Consider the following 17,133-nt stretch of genomic DNA (forward strand, 5'->3'; position numbering starts at 1 on the left):
CATCAGAAATGGGGAAGTTCACTGATGACTGCACAGTGCTCAGTCCATTCACAGTCCGTACCCACATGCGGCAAGACCTGGAGAACATTCAGGCTTGGGCTGATAACTGGCAAGTTACATTTGCACCACACAAGTGCCAGGCAATGACTATCTCCAACAAGAGACAGTCTAACCCCCTCCTCTTGGCATTCAACAGCTGAATCCCCCACCATCAACATCCTGGGGGTCATCATTGAGCAGAAATTTAACTGGACCAGCCACATGAATACTGTGGCTAAAAGAGCAGGTCAGAGGCTGGGTATTCTACACAGACTGTCTCACCTCCTGACTCCCCAAAGCCTTTCCACCATCTACAAGGCACAAGTCAGGAGTGTGCTGCAATATTTTCCACTGGCCTAAATGAGTAGAACTCAAACAACACTCAAGAAGTTTGACCATCCAGGACAAAGCAGCCGCTTGATCGGCCCCCCATCCACCACCTTAAACATTCACTCCCTCCACCACCGGTGCACCGTGGCTGCAGTGTGCACCATCTACAAGATGCACAGCAGCAACTCAACAAGGCTTTTTCAGCAGCACCTCCCAAACCCGCGACCTCCACCACCTAGAACGACAAGGGCAGCAGGCGCATGGGAAAACCATCACCTGCAGGTTCCCCTCCCAGTCACACACCATCCTGACTTGGAAATATATCGGCCGTTCCTTCATAGTCACTGGGTCACAATCCTGGAACTCCCTCCCTAACAGCACTGTGGGAGTACCTTCACCACATGGACTGCAGCGGTTCAAGTAGAAGACCCACCACAACCTTCCCAAGGGCAATTCGGGATGGGAATAAATGCTGGCCTTGCTGGCGATGCCCACATCCCATGAATGTATACATTAAAAGTTTAAAAATTATTAACAGAGGATCCAGTGACGGTACTAATATTTACTGAGACGTTATTATAATTTACAGGGGTCCAGAGGTGGTACTAATATTTACAAGAATTACATAAATTGCATTTATATTTAGTGGATCTAGAGACATATTTTCATGGAATCCTGAGTAGGTACTAGTATTAACAGAGAATCTAGAGATTGTACAGAGGAGCTGTTAATATTTACACAGGATCCAGAGAAAGTGGTAATATTTACAGAGGATTAAAAGATGGTACTAATTGTTGTATATGCAGACTATGGATGTACTCTCTGTGTAGTCACTGTGTGGTTACATAAGATGGAGACTTGGTTACCTGATGTATTATCAATAAGGTTTGCATTGTGTATTTCCATGCTGGCACCACTAAAAGGTGCAACTGGTGGAGACCAGGGGTTTCCTGCCCTGGTGGCAGCTCCCAGTATAAAAGGCCGCACACCATGTTTGTGCCGACTCTGGAGTTTGGAATAAAAGACCAAGGTCACTACAGTTTGAGTACAACACATTGCCTCGTGGAGTCATTCATAAGTACATTATAGACATAACACTAATATTTAGAGGGGATCTAGATAAAGAAATAATAGGTACAGGTTATGCAGAGACAGTGCTAATAATGACAGCAGGTCCAGAGAAGGTGCTGATGTTTACACAGGGTGCAGAGATAGTTTTATTATTTACAGGGGACCTGGAGACTGTGCAAATAGCAACAGAGGAACCAGAGACTGTGCTAATAGCAACAGAGACTCCAGACACGGTCCTAATGTTTACAGGTTTTCCAGAGATGGTACTAATATTTACACTGGGTCCCAGCATGATGTATAACATTCCTGTTATGTCCTTGCCTTACAGTTAACCTACTGACGATTGTGATCCTGACTCGGGGAAAGTGCGGTCTCTCCAAATGTTCACTCGTTACCTGGTGGCCATGGCAGCAGCGGATCTACAGGTCGTTATCCTCGACCTGATATTGAGGCAAATTCCAGTTCGTTTTTCGAGTCACTTCCATTTCGTGATGTCCATTCCTGTGTGTAATATCCACGCCGTCCTGCTGTATGCAGCCACAGACTGCTCTGTCTGGTTCACCGTCACTTTCACCTTCCATTGATTTGTGGCCATTTGTTGCCAGAAGCTGAAAACCAAATATTGCACTGAGAGAACAGCGGCTGTGGTTCTGGGAACAGTGACTGTGCTGAGCTGTTTAAAGGATATTTTCTGGTATTTTATGTTAACGGGTAAATATTACCTCGACAACGATCCCTGGTTTTGTTGTAGACGAGATGGTGTTGTTGGTTCAACAGTCTGGGCAATAATCGAACTCCTTCATTATATACTCACCCCTTTTGTCCCATTTGTTCTGATCCTGCTGCTCAATGCTCCCACCGTCAGATACATTTTAGTGGCCAGCAGAGCTCGCAGGAGACTCCGGGGTCCCAGCCATGGGGGGGGTCCCAGAGACCCTGAGATGGAGAGCCGCAGAAAATCTGTCATTTTCTGTTTGTTATCTCGGGGAATTTCATCCTGTTATGGTCAACGTATGTGGTGTATTCTATATGCAACCGACTGTGGTACATTGGATTTAATACTGTATCTCTACCTCTCTGTGTACAAGAGCTGGGCTTCATGCTGCAACCCCTGAGTTGCTGCACCAACACTTGTATTTATGCTGTGACCCAGACTAAGTTCAGAGAGCAGTTAAAGAATGTGAGGAAATATCCCTTTAATGTAATTGTCAAATGCATTAAACAATAAGAGCTGAAGATTTTCCAGCATCAGAACTGAATCCTATCTTATATTTTCACCAACCAGCTCACCCTGTGATAGAGACACAGTGGGTCTGCTCTCCCCGGGGTCTGTGATACACAGTGGGCTCGGTCTGCTCTCCCCGGGGTCTGTGATACACAGTGGGGCGGGGGGGGGGTCTGCTCTCCCCCCGGGGTCTGTGATACACAGTGGGCCCGGTCTGCTCTCCCCCCAGGGTCTGTGATACACAGTGGGCCCAGTCTGCTCTCCCCCCAGGATCTGTGATACACAGTGTGCCCGGTCTGCTCTCCCCCCAGGGTCTGTAATACACAGTGGGCCCAGTCTGCTCTCCCCCCAGGGTCTGTGATACACAGTGGGCCCGGTCTGCTCTCCCCCCAGGGTCTGTGATACACAGTGGGCCCGGTCTGCTCTCCCCGGGGTGTGTGATATACAGTGGGCCCGGTCTGCTCTCCCCCAGGGTCTGTGATACACAGTGGGCCCAGTCTGCTCTCCCCCCGGGGTCTGTGATACACAGTGGGCCCGGTCTGCTCTCCCCCCGGGGTCTGTGATACACAGTGGGCCCAGTCTGCTCTCCCCCCGGAGTCTATGATACACAGTGGGCCCGGTCTGCTCTCCCCCCGGGGTCTGTGATACACAGTGGGCCCAGTCTGCTCTCCCCCCGGGGTCTATGATACACAGTGGGCCCGGTCTGCTCTCCCCTTGGGGTCTATGATACACAGTGGGCCCGGTCTGCTCTCCCCACGGGGTCTGTGATACACAGTGGGCCCGGTCTGCTCTCCCCCCAGGGTCTGTGATACACAGTGGGGCAGGGCGGGGGGGGGGATCTGCTCTCCCCCGGGGTCTATGATAAAACAACAACTTGTATTTATATAGGGTCTTACGTGGTAAAATGTCCCAAGGTGCTTCATAGGGGCATTATCAAACAAAATTTGACACTGAGCCACGTAAGGCGATAGTAAGGCTGTAATATATACTTCCACCCAGTGAACTACTGCTCCACCGAGTAGATTACTGTGGTAATGCAGCCATTGCTGTTTATACAATAAAAGCATCAGGTGACTTGGTCACCTGACAACTTCCTGAGTTGAAGCCATCTTGTAAGTGTGTGTTTGTGATGTCATAGTGAAGATCCCATGTTGGCGACGTAGGATCAGATTTCCGGATACCGTAGCTGAAATTTTTGTTGGTGGATGATCCCAGCCAACAACAGAGAGACTAGCGAGGTCCTTTCTGTTGCAGCACAACTAAAAATCCCAGATAAATTACAAGCACATTTGGCTGAACTGAAGAGTCCAGATGGCCGTGCCTATGGGAATAATAGGACGCTTTGGTGAGTTCCATCGTGACCGAGAGATGTTTGGAGCATATGTGGCGGCTAGAAAAGTTTTTCATCGCAAATAGTATCATCGAACTCCCCGATAATGAAAACCGTAACCGGGAGGTGTAACAAAGGAAACGGACTATTTTCCGACTGAAGCAGGCCCCGAGGTGTATGAAACCCTGAAAAATGTCCTTGTTCCCATCATGCCAAAGGACACATCACTTACGGAGATTCTAACCAATTTAGAACATCACTACCATCCTGAGCCCCTGGAGATTGCTGAAAGTTATTATCTTGGAATATGAGATCAATTAATTGCTGAATGTATCAATGAGCACATTTTAGCATTAAAAAGCTAACTATTCGCTGTCATTTCAGAAACTTTCAGGACTGAGCATCACATGTTTTTGGGCTGAAAACTGAAGCAATCAGAAGAAAGTTGCTGATACCCCTAACTTGACTTTTGATTTTGCTTGTCAGACAGCTATGTTAATGGATATAACGGACCAGTACTCCCCAGAATTTTGTACCATTTCCAGTCGTCAGACAACCGAGGTGAATCACCTGCAGGTTAAAAGAAAAAGGCAGTTGGGCCCCAAGGCCTCAGCACCTGGCCAAGGTAACAGAGCATTGAAGTTGTGCAATTGGTGCCTGGAACAACACATAGCTCAAAGTTGTCCACATGTGAAGGCAAAGTGTTTATTCTGCAAGAAAACTGGGCATCTTGCTAAGGCATGCCAACTGAAGAGTAAATCAACTTTCAAGACTATAAGTAGAAATCCACAGAGATTACATTGCATAGAAGAAAAGCAACTGGTCAAAGAGATACATGTCATCAGAAGCACAAGAGTATCGAACAACGATTCGAAAAGTATCGTCATCCAATTAGATGTTACAGGAACCAAGATACTCATGGAAATTGACACTGATGCATTCATGAGCACAGTCCCGGAATTGCTATGTCTCGACAAGTTGAGTGATTTTCCACTGGAGAAGTCAAAGATAGAGCTGTGAGGCTACTCAGGAGAGCAAATCCCTGTGGTAGGATGTATCACCATACTGGTGAAAAACAAGGATCAGTTTCAGAGCTTGCCTCTCTTAGTAGTGGCAGGAGACAAGCCTGCATTACTAGGTAGAAATTGGTTGGGATCACTGAAGCTGGATTGGAATGAGATTTTTCAAGTTGAAACGCGATTTGCATCGAAAGATGATGTCCTGAAGAAGTATCCGAAGGAGTTCTGCAAACCAGGCAGTCCGATCCAAGGCTTCAAGATGAGTGTCAGAATACAGAAGGATGTTCGACCAGTTTTTTTCAAGCCATGTCCCGTACCATATGCACTCAAGGAGAAAGTTGAGCAAGAACTCAAAGGCCTAGAGACTGAGTACATTATCTCAGAGATAGATCAATTTAATTGGGCTACACCCATTGTTGTTGTACCTAAGACAGATGGTAAGGTAAGGTTGCGTGGTGATTATAAAGTAACTGTAAACCAGGCTCTTGAAGGTAATTGCCCCAATACATTGCCAAATGTAAAAGATTTGTTCATAACACTGACAGGTGGTCAGATGTTCTCAAAGTTGGATCTTACAAATGCCTACTTACAACAGGAGCGAGATGAGGAGTCCAAGTCATGCAGATGTTGTATTCAGGCCCCCTCCTACAGATGTTGAATTATGTCCCCTTTATATATTTGGAATTGATTCCCTCTCCTACAGATGTTGAATACTGACACACTCCTACAGATATTGAATTCAGGACCTCTCCTACAGATGTTGAATACTGACACACTCCTGCAGATATTGAATTCAGTACCTCTCCCACAGATGTTGAATTTGGAACGCATCCAACAGATGTTGAATCCAGGCTCCCTCTAGATATTCTCTGGATTCTGGGGCAGTCCCAGCAGATTGGAAAACTGCAAATGTAACGCCCCTATTTAAAAAAGGAGGCAGACAAAAAGCAGGAAACTATAGACCAGTTAGCCTCACATCTGTGGTTGGGAAAATGTTAGAGTCCATTACTAAAGAAGCATGAGCAGGACATTTGTAAAAGCATCATTCAATCAGGCAGAGTCAGAATGGATTTATGAAGTGGAAGCCAAGTTTCACAAATTTCCTGGAATTCTTTGAGGATGTAACGAATGGGGCGGAAACATAGAAACATGGAAAATAGGTGCAGGAGTAGGCCATTCGGCCCTTCGAGCCTTCACCGCCATGCAATAAGATCATGGCTGATCATTCCCTCAGTAACCCTTTCTTGCTTTCTCGCCATACCCCTTGATCTCTTTAGTCGTAAGGGCCATATCTAGCTCCCTCTTGAATATATCCAATGAACTGGCATCAACAACTCTCTGTGGCAGGGAATTCCACAGGTTAACAACTCTCTGAGTGGAGAAGTTTCTCCTCATCTCGGTCCTAAATGGCCTACCCCTTATCCCAAGACTATGTCCCCTGGTTCTGGACTTCCCCAACATCGGGAACATTCTTCCCAAATTTAACGTGCCCAGTCCCGTCAGAATCTTATACGTTTCTATGAGATCCCCTCTCATCCTTCTAAACTCCAGTGAATACAGGCCCAGTTGATCCAGTCTCTCCTCAAATGTCAGTCCAGCCATCCCAGGAATCAGTCTGGTGAACCTTCGCTGCACTCCCTCAATAGCAAGAACGTCCTTCCTCAGATTAGGAGAACAAAACTGAACACAATATTCCAGGTGAGGTCTTACCAAGGCCCTGTACAACTGCAGTAAGACCTCCCTGCTCCTATACTCAAATCCCCTAGCTATGAAGGCCAACATACCATTTGCCTTCTTCACTGCCTGCTGTACCTGCATGCCAACTTTCAATGACTGATGAATCATGACATCAAGGTCTCGTTGCACCTCCCCTTTCCCTAATCTGCCGCCATTTAGATAATATTCTGCCTTCGTGTTTTTGCCCCCAAAATGGATAACCTCACATTTATCTACATTATACTGCATCTGCCATGCATTTGCTCACTCACCTAACCTCTCCAAGCCACCCTGCAGCCTCTTAGCATCCTCCTCACAGCTCACACCACCACCCAGTTTAGTGTCATCAGCAAACTTGGAGATATTGCACTCAATTCCTTCATCTAAATCGTTAATGCATATTGTAAAGAGCTGGGGTCCCAGCACTGAACCCTGCGGCACTCCAATAAAGAAGATTATGGTCACACTAAGTTTAGTTCACGGTACTCAGCCTCGTGGAGTTGTTCTATACACTATAATTGGCGACGAGTAACAGAATACGAACCTTCACGCAACCATGGCTGCTGTTGGAATATTAGAGAGATTCATAGAGCGTGATGATTGGGAAGCCTTTGTCGAGTGTCTCGACCAGTATTTCGTGGCCAATGAGCTGGAAGGAGACACTAACATGGCCAAGTGCAGGGCGGTTCTCCTCACCGTCTGTGGGCCTAAAACATACGGCCTCATCAAGAATCTGCTTGCACCAACAAAGCCAACGACGAAGGAATATACAGAGTTGTGCACGCTGGTTCGGGACCACCTCAAGCCGAAGGAGAGTATCCTCATGGCCAGAAATCGTTTTGACACGCACCATCGCTCCGGGGGCCAGGACGTGGCGGATTATGTCAACGACCTGAGATGCCTTGCGGGACCTTGCGATTTTGGAGCTGCGTTGGGGCAAATGCTGCCGGACTTTTTCATGCTAGGCATCAGCCACGAGGTCATTCTTCGAAAGCTGCTGGCTGCTGAAACCCTAGACCTGAGCAGGGCCATCGCGATCGCCCAGGCATGCATGGCCATGGACGATAACACCAAACAGATATCTTCTCAACATCGAAGCTCACCGGCAAGTACTGTGCATAAAATGACGTTGCTAGCAGGCCGAACTGCACATGGCAGGGCCTATACGTCTGCGGCTGCAAGACCTGTGATGACTCAGAGTCCTCCATCGGGGGTGAATGTGAATCCATTAGCACCGTGTTGGCACTGCGGGGGTAATCATCGGGCCCAGCAATGTCGATTCAAGCACTACATGTGCAAAGGCTGCACAACGATGGGGCAGTTCCAGCGAATGTGCAAACGTGGCAGAGGATGATCGATCCGGCGCGGATCACGCAGCACAGGCAACTCAACCCAGGAAGAAGTGTATGGGGTACATACCTTCCCCACCAAGAGCCCTTCTATAATGCTGAAAGTCAAATTAAATGGAGTTCCAGTATCCATGGAGTTGGACACGGGGGCGAGTCAGTCAATAATGAGCCAGAAGGCTTTCGATAAACTGTAGGGCAATAAAGCACAAAGGCCCAAACTGAGCCCAATTAATGCAAAGCTGCGTACCTACACCAAAGAGCTCATACCATTGATTGGAAGTGCGGCAGTGAAGGTATCGTATGATGGAGCTGTGCATGACCTATCATTGTGGATTGTTCCAGGCAATGGCCCAACGCTGTTCGGCAGAAGCTGGCTAGAAAGATTAGATGGAATTGGAACGACATCAAAGCACTATCTTCAGTGGATGACGCCTCGTGTGCTCAATTGCTGAGCAAGTTTTCCTCGCTATTCGAATAAGGCATCGGCAACTTCACAGGAGCCAAGGTACAGATCCATCTGGGCCCCGATGCACGGCCCGTCCATCACAAGTCTCAGGCGGTTCCGTACATGAGGTTGAACTGGACAGACTCCAACGCGAAGGAATCATATCGCCAGTCGAGTTCAACGAGTGAGCCAGTCCAATTGTTCCGGTGTTGAAAAGCAATGGCACGGTCAGAATCTGCAGAGACTACAAGGTCATCATCATCATCATCATCATCATAGGCAGTCCCTCGAAGCGATGATGATTTGCTTCAATGCCAAAAAGGAATGAGTTCATAGGTGTTTCAATGAAGGACCTAATATTCCAGATCCTGAACTACATCTTGGAGAGTGAAAGATGCCTGTGCGTGGATTTTTTTAACGTGTGGTGGCCGTTGTACACCAGCCACCACACGGGCTTGACAGAGCTAGGTCTTGGTCTAGTGGCAAGGGGATCCAAGGCGACTGGAGACCAGCTCTGCTGCAAGGACCAAGTGCGCACACATATAGTCTTCGCACTCTATGCTGAAGGTAATGGTAGGTGCCAGTGAGATGGGTTTAAGGATACAGTTGCTAATGGAGACGAGGCAGAGGCTATCTTTGCTCTCCAGGATGATCTTGACATAGTTGGTGGTTTTGTCAGCGAAGACAGAGGCCAAATAGCTTGATGTGATGTGCCCCAGTTACACACAAGTCTCCACCCCTTGGATTTGATGGAGTGAAGATGGCAGCCATACCAGGTGAATGGCCAGGATGGGACACAGTGAAGATTTTACTGGTGACAAGGACATCAAAGATGGAGGAGAGGGAAACACTGAACAGACTGAAAGCTACAAAAGTATCATGGTGAGTAGCTGAGCAGTTGGGAGTTTTAAAGTGCAATTGTAAGTGACCTTGTTAAAACCTAGGACATTTTTGTTCCATTGAACCATATTTCACTTTTGGTCCCAGTTCGGATGTCAAAGCATTAAAGGGATGTAACTGTTGCCATGAATCAAGGCTCCTTTAGTAGATTACTGCATTTACAGTCAGCTGTCCAGCTGTGGCTGGATCATCATTACTCTCTTGTATCTCACATCTCCTACCCTTTCTGTGTTTGCCCCTGAAAAAATCATTTTCCCTCAAGTCACTACAAGGTAACGATTAACTGAGTCTCACTATAGGACCAGTACCCGCTGCCCAAAGCAGATGACCTGTTCGCAATGTTAGCGGGGGGGAAGCCGTTCACCAAGTTGGACCTAACCTCCGTCTACGTGACACAGGAGCTGGCTGAATCAACACGCACAAAGGGCTGTTTATATACCACAGGTGCCCTTTTGGGATTCGCTCGGCAGCCATTTTCCAGAGAAACCATGGAGAGTTTGCTGAAATCTGTTGTGCACCGTTGTGTTTCAAGACGACATCCTGATCACCAGTCGTGGCACCATCAAACATCTACACAACCTGGAAGAGGTTTTAAGTCGACTAGACAGAGTGGGATTCAGGCTGAAATGCTCCAAGTGTGTTTTCCTGGCGCCAGAAGTAGAATTTTTGGGGAGGAAGATTTCCGCAGACGGCATCAGGCCCACGGACTCAAAGACAGAGGCCATCAAGAATGCACCCAGACCACAGAATGTGACGGAGTTCCTGGGACTCCTCAACTATTTCGGTAACTTTCTACCCGGGTTGAGCACGTTGTTAGAGCCTTTGCACATGTTGCTACGTAAGGGTGATGACTGGGTTTGGGACAAATCTCAAGACACAGCCTTTGAGAAGGCCAGGAACCTGCTATGTTCAAATAAGTTATTTGTACACTATGACCCATGTAAACATTTAGTGCTAGCTTGGGACGCCTCATCATACGGGGTCGGCTGTGTGTTACAGCAAGCCAATGTATCGGGCAACCTCCAACCGGTTGCATACGCATCTAGAAGTCTGCATAAGGCTGAGAGAGCCTACAGTATGGTCAAGAAAGAGGCGTTAGCATGTGTATATGGGGTTAAGAAAATGCACCAATACCTGTTTGGACTTTGGTTTGAGCTTGAAACTGACCACAAGCCACTCATTTCGCTGTTTTCAGAGAGCAAAGGTATAAATACCAATGTTTCATCCTGCATCCAAAGATGGGAACTAACATTATCCACTTATGACTATGTTATCTGCCACAGACCATGCACCGAAAACTGTTTCCATTCTTTCTTTTGCCTAACCCATCCTTTAACTTCGTGCACTCTGCTCCCTACTACCGCCCCTGCGTCTGACTGTGCCTTGGACTCCCTGAGCTCTGCCTCGAACTTACCAACCTGCTCATCTAGCAGTTGGACTTGTCTTTGCAGACAGATGAGCCATATCGCCTTTTCAATACTGCGCCTATGCTCCTTGCCCTCCGTCCATTCTGCCGCTGCGTCCGCTGGACACTCATCATGGAACAAGCCTAGCACCTATTTCTTAGTGATGTTCACCTTCTTAAATACATATGAAGAAATCCTTTCCTCCAGTTGGGATCTTTCACCAGAAGCACAGTCTATGACTGATTTACACTCCTTTTACCCGGGTCCTGCCGTGGTCACCATGAGATGTAAGCGGTTTTAATACTAGCCCAATTGCTAGACCGACGGTTCGAATCGCCCCCACCTTACGAAAATTCTAGACCCCGGGATTTTTATTCAGAGTGTAAATAGAATAAGTCACGGACAGGAATGTTTCAGAAAAATCGTATTTACTTTATTTGGTCTAACATACACTGGCCAAAACATGCATTACTAAACAAAATCACTGTCTCTGTGGAGAATAAAATCCAGGTTACAAACAACACACATACAATATAGGAATGAGACCTAGTAACATGCAGTAATTCCCTGGCGGATTCTAACTCCACCCCTACCAACGAATTACTCAGTCGAAGCTCACGCCCCAGAATAGCCCTGAAAAGCTTCACTTCTGAGAAAACCCTGAGCCCTTAGTCTCACCCAACTTGCCTGGGATATCTGGCTACTGGCTTGGGACACTAGCGACCATGCTCACCACCACACGCAGCCGGTTTCGATCGCTCTTCTGCGGAACTGCGGCTTCCTCTGTGGTGGAGTGAGAGCGAGAGGGAGAGAGAGCTCTCTCTAGATACAAGCTGCAAGCTGCCAGCTACAAGCTTCACTACAAGCTTCACTACAAGCTCCAAGCTCCAAGCTAAAAATAAAGTGGAAAGACCCTGTTTTTATGGGAGTCTTGCTACCTACTATCTTTCCAGCCAATCTTTAAAACCCCTTTGTGCTTTTGCATATTAGAGTGGCTTTGTCAGTGGCCCCACTTCCTGGCCGACAGCTCTTTTGTCAATATTCATGGCTCCCTTCCTTTAGCTGGGACTGGTGGGCAAACCTGTACTGGATGACTGACAGTTCGTTTGTCACAGCTAACTGCCGTGAGGTCTCTGGAGTATTAAAACCCCCCAGCTTTCTCACGTATCACGCAGGCTGAGCCCATCACAGGGACAATACCCTCAGAAAAACCCATAAAGTCCACAAAATATTTTCAACTGAGTCCATTCTTTAAACAGAGATTTTGCGATCTCTTCAAGCCAGGGACCAGGGACCCAAGGAGCCAGGCAGCCAGGAACCCAAGGAGCCAGGGACCCAGGGAGCCAGGGACCCAGGGAGCCAGGGAGCCAGGGAGCCAGGGACCCAGGGAGCCAGGGAGCCACAGAGCCAGGGAGCCAGGGAGCCAGGGTGCCAGAAACTAAGGAGCCAGGGAGCCAGGGAGCCAGGGACCCAAGGAGCCAGGGAGCCAGGGAGTCAGGGACCCAAGGAGCCAGGGACCCAAGGAGCCAGGGAGCCAGGGAGGCAGGGAGTCAGGGACCAAGGAGCCAAGGAGCCAAGGAGCCAGGGAGCCAGGGAGCCAGGAACCGAAGGAGCCAGGGAGCCAGGGACCCAAGGAGCCAGGGAGCAAGGGAGCCAGGGAGCCAGGGACCAAGGAGCCAGGGAGCCAGGGAGCCAGGGAGCCAGGGAGCCAGGGAGCCAGGGAGCTAGGGACCCAGGGAGCCAGGGAGCCAGGGAGTCAGGGACCCAAGGAGCCAGGGACCCAAGGAGCCAGGGAGCCAGGGAGCCATGGACCAAGGAGCCAAGGAGCCAGGGAGCCAGGGAGTCAGGGAGCCAGGAACCGAAGGAGCCAGGGAGCCAGGGACCCAAGGAGCCAAGGAGCCAGGGAGCCAGGGAGTCAGGGACCCAAGGAGCCAGGGACCCAAGGAGCCAGGGGGTCAGGGAGCCAGGGACCAAGGAGCCAAGGAGCCAGGGAGCCAGGGAGTCAGGGAGCCAGGAACCGAAGGAGCCAGGGAGCCAGGGACCCAAGGAGCCAAGGAGCCAGGGAGCCAGGAGCCAGGGACCCAAGGAACCAGGGAGACAGGGAGCCAGGGAGCCAGGAAGCCAGGGAGCCAGGGACCCAAGGAGCCAGGGAGCCAGGAAGCCAGGAAGCCAGGAAGCCAGGAAGCCAGGAAGCCATGGTGCCAGGGAGCCAGGAAGCCAGGGAGCCAGGGAGCCAGGGACCCAAGGAGCCAAGGAGCCAGGGAGCCAGGGAGTCAGGGACCCAAGGAGCCAGGGACCCAAGGAGCCAGGGAGCCAGGGAGCCAGGGACCAAGGAGCCAAGGAGCCAGGGAGCCAGGGAGTCAGGGAGCCAGGAACCGAAGGAGCCAGGGAGTCAGGGATCCAAGGAGCCAAGGAGCCAGGGAGCCAGGAGCCAGGGACCCAAGGAACCAGGGAGACAGGGAGCCAGGGAGCCAGGAAGCCAGGGAGCCAGGGACCCAAGGAGCCAGGGAGCCAGGAAGCCAGGGAGCCAGGGAGCCAGGGAGCCAGGGAGTCAGGGACCAAGGAGCCAGGGAGCCAGGCACAAAGGAGCCAGGGACCCAAGGAGCCAAAGAGCCAGGAAGCCAGGGAGCCAGGAAGCCAGGAAGCCAGGAAGCCAGGAAGCCATGGTGCCAGGGAGCCAGGAAGCCAGGGAGCCAGGGAGCCAGGGAGCCACGGAGCCAGGGAGCCAGGGAGCCAGGGAGCCAGGGACTAAGGAGCCAGGGAGCCAGGGAGCCAGGGACCCAAGGAGCCAGGGAGCCAGGGAGTCAGGGACCCAAGGAGCCATGGACCCAAGGAGCCAGGGAGCCAGGGAGCCAGGGACCAAGGAGCCAGGGAGCCAGGGAGCCAGGGACCAAGGAGCCAAGGAGCCAAGGAGCCAGGGAGCCAGGGAGCCAGGAACCGAAGGAGCCAGGGAGCCAGGGACCCAAGGAGCCAAGGAGCCAGGGAGCCAGGGACCCAAGGAACCAGGGAGCCAGGGAGCCAGGGAGCCAGGAAGCCAGAGAGCCAGGGACCCAAAGAGCCAGGGAGCCAGGAAGCCAGGGAGCCAGGGAGCCAGTGAGCCAGGGAGCAAGGGACCAAGGAGCCAGGGAGCCAGGCACCAAGGAGCCAGGGACCCAAGGAGCCAGGGAGCCAGGAAGCCAGGGAGCCAGGAAGCCAGGGACCCAAGGAGCCAGGGACCCAAGGAACCAGGGAGCCAGAGAGCCAGCGAATGTGATGGGATCCACTCACGCCTGCATTTAAATGGGACATGAACACTGCCATTTGTGACTGTGTCATGGGGCAGCAGACTGGCCTCACTGTGTCTGTATATCGATCTGAAAACACAGCCTTAGTTTCCACATGTACGCTGACCTCATTACCACTTCTCTCGACCCTTCCACTGTCTATAAATTGTCAGGTTGCTTGGTTGACTGAATGAGCAGAAATTTCCTCCAACTAAATATTGGGAAAACCGAAGGCATTGTCTTCGGTACCCGGCACAAACTCTGTTCCCTGGTCACCAACTCCATCTCCCTCCCTGGCAACTGTCTGAGGCTCAATCAGGCTGTTCGCAACCTTCTGAGCTAGTGTGATATTTCACTCCAAGCTGAGCTTTCGATCACATATCGGCACCAGCACTAAGACCGCCTATTTCCATCTCCATAACATCGCCTGACTTTGCCCCTGCCTCAGCTCATTTGCTGCTGAAGCCCTCATCCGTGCCTTTGTTACCTCCAAACTTGACTATTCCAACGCACTCCTGGCTGGCCTCCCACATTCTACCCTATGTAAACTAGAGGTGATCCAAAATTCTGCAGCCCATGTCCTAGCTCGCACCAAGTCCCGCTCACCTATCACCCCTGTGCTTGCTGACCAACATTGGCTCCAGGTTAAACAGCACCTTGATTTTAAAATTTTCATCCTTGTTTAAAAATCCCTCCCTGGCCTCGCCCCTCCCTATCTCTGTAATCTCCTCCAGCCCCACAACCCCCCGAGATATTTGCACTCCTCCAATGCTGACCGATTACGCATCCCCGATTTTAATCATATAATATGGAGCTCCTCCTAGTGGAACTACTGCTCCTCCTAGTGGACTACGGTGGTAATGCAACTGTGGTTCGGGTGGGAGGCAATGGGGGGGGAGTGGGGCAGAGCTTGACAGACACATGCGGAGAAAAACGCAGTGCAAATAGTTACTCCCATATAATAAAAGGATCATGTGACAAGGTCACATGATGAGTTCCTGTAGAGCCATCATGTGCATGTGTATGCTTGTGATGTCATGAAGAATATATCACAAGTCACTCCACCATTGGTGACCATGCCTTCAGCTGACAAGACCCGAAGCTCTAGAATTCTCTTCCTAAACTTCTCCACCTCTCTACTTTTCTCTCCTCCGATAAGATGCTCTTAAAACCTACCTCTTTGACCAAGCTTTTAGTCATCTGCCTTAATATTTGCTTACATGGTTCGGTGTCAAAGTCTGTTTGATAACACTCCTACAAACCAACTTGGCACATTTTACTACATAAAGACCCACCCCACCCCCCCGCCCACTGTATATCACAGACCCTGGGGGAAGAGCAGACCGGGCCCACTGTGTATCACAGACCCCGGGGGGAGAGCAGACCGGGCCCACTGTGTATCACAGACCCCGGGGGGAGAGCAGACCGGGCCCACTGTGTATCACAGACCCTGGGGGGAGAGCAGACTGGGCCCACTGTGTATCACAGACCCCGGGGAGAGAGCAGACCGGGACCACTGTGTATCACAGACCCTGGGGGGAGAGCAGACTGGGCCCACTGTGTATCACAGACCCTGGAGGGAGAGCAGACTGGGCCCACTGTGTATCACAGACCCTGGGGGGAGAGCAGACTGGGCCCACTGTGTATCATAGACCCCGGGGGGAGAGCAGACTGGGCCCACTGTGTATCACAGACCCTTGGGGGAGAGCAGACCGGGCCCACTGTGTATCACAGACCCTGGGGGGAGAGCAGACTGGGCCCACTGTGTATCACAGACCCCGGGGAGAGCAGACCAGGCCCACTGTGTATCACAGACCCCGGGGAGAGCAGACCCACTGTGTCTATATCACAGGGTGAGCTGGTTGGTGAAAATATAAGATAGGATTCAGTTCTGATGCTGAAAAATCTTCAGTTCTTATTGTTTAATACATTTGACAATTCTATTAAAGGGATATTTCATCACATTCTTTAACTGCTCTCTGAACTTAGTCTGGGTCACAGCATAAATACAAGTGTTGGTGCAGCAACTCAGGAGTTGCAGCATGAAGCCCAGCTCTTGTACATAGAGAGGTAGAGATACAGCATAAAATCCAATGTACCACAGTCGGTTGCATATAGAATACACCATATACGTTGACCATAACAGGATGAAATTCCCCGAGATAACAAACAATAAAATGACAGATTTCCTGCGGCTCTCCATCTCAGGGTCTCTGGGACCCCCCCCATGGCTGGGACCCCGGAGTCTCCTGCGAGCTCTGCTGGCCACTAAAATGTGTCTGACGGTGAGAGCATTGAGCAGCAGGATCAGAACAAATGGGACAAAAGGGGTGAGAATATAATGAAGGAGTTCGATTATTGCCCAGACTCTTGAACCAACAACACCATCTCGTCCATAACAAAACCAGGGATCGTTGTAGAGGTAATATTTACCCGTTAACATAAAATACCAGAAAATATCCTTTAAACAGCTCAGCACAGTCACTGTTCCCAGAACCACAGCCGCTGTTCTCTCGGTGCAATATTTGGTTTTCAGCTTCTGGCAACAAATGGCCACAAATCGATGGAAGGTGAAAGTGACGGTGAACCAGACAGAGCAGTCTGTGGCTGCATACAGCAGGACGGCGTGGATATTACACACAGGAATGGACATCACGAAATGGAAGTGACTCGAATAACGAACTGGAATTTGCCTCAATATCAGGTCGAGGATAACGACCTGTAGATCCGCTGCTGCCATGGCCACCAGGTAACGAGTGACACATTTGGAGAGACCGCACTTTCCCCGAGTCAGGATCACAATCGTCAGTAGGTTAACTGTAAGGCAAGGACATAACAGGAATGTTATACATCATGCTGGGACCCAGTGTAAATATTAGTACCATCTCTGGAAAACCTGTAAACATTAGGACATTCTCTAGATCATCTGTTAATAACTTCAAATGTATTCATTCATGGGATATGGGCATCTCTAGCAAGGCCAGTGTTTATTGCCCATCCTTACTCATCGTTGGGAAGGTTGTGGTGGGTCTTCTACTTG

General features: G+C 50.1%; 1 protein-coding gene across 1 annotated transcript; it reads right to left on the reverse strand.

Annotated features, from left to right (window-relative positions):
- Positions 1–16,008: 16,008 nt before the first annotated feature.
- On the reverse strand, positions 16,009–16,911 carry LOC139252339 (probable G-protein coupled receptor 139). The gene has a single exon (XM_070873342.1). The coding sequence runs from the start codon at positions 16,831–16,833 to the stop codon at positions 16,009–16,011; it is 825 nt and encodes a 274-aa protein (XP_070729443.1). The 5' UTR covers positions 16,834–16,911.
- Positions 16,912–17,133: the final 222 nt, after the last annotated feature.

Source organism: Pristiophorus japonicus, unplaced genomic scaffold (genome assembly GCF_044704955.1).
Source record: "Pristiophorus japonicus isolate sPriJap1 unplaced genomic scaffold, sPriJap1.hap1 HAP1_SCAFFOLD_455, whole genome shotgun sequence".
Taxonomy (NCBI): Eukaryota; Metazoa; Chordata; class Chondrichthyes; family Pristiophoridae; genus Pristiophorus; species Pristiophorus japonicus.

Bases quoted from the DNA above. Each gene is read 5' to 3' on its own strand.
- LOC139252339 (XM_070873342.1), bottom strand. From the start codon at position 16,833: ATGGCAGCAGCGGATCTACAGGTCGTTATCCTCGACCTGATATTGAGG.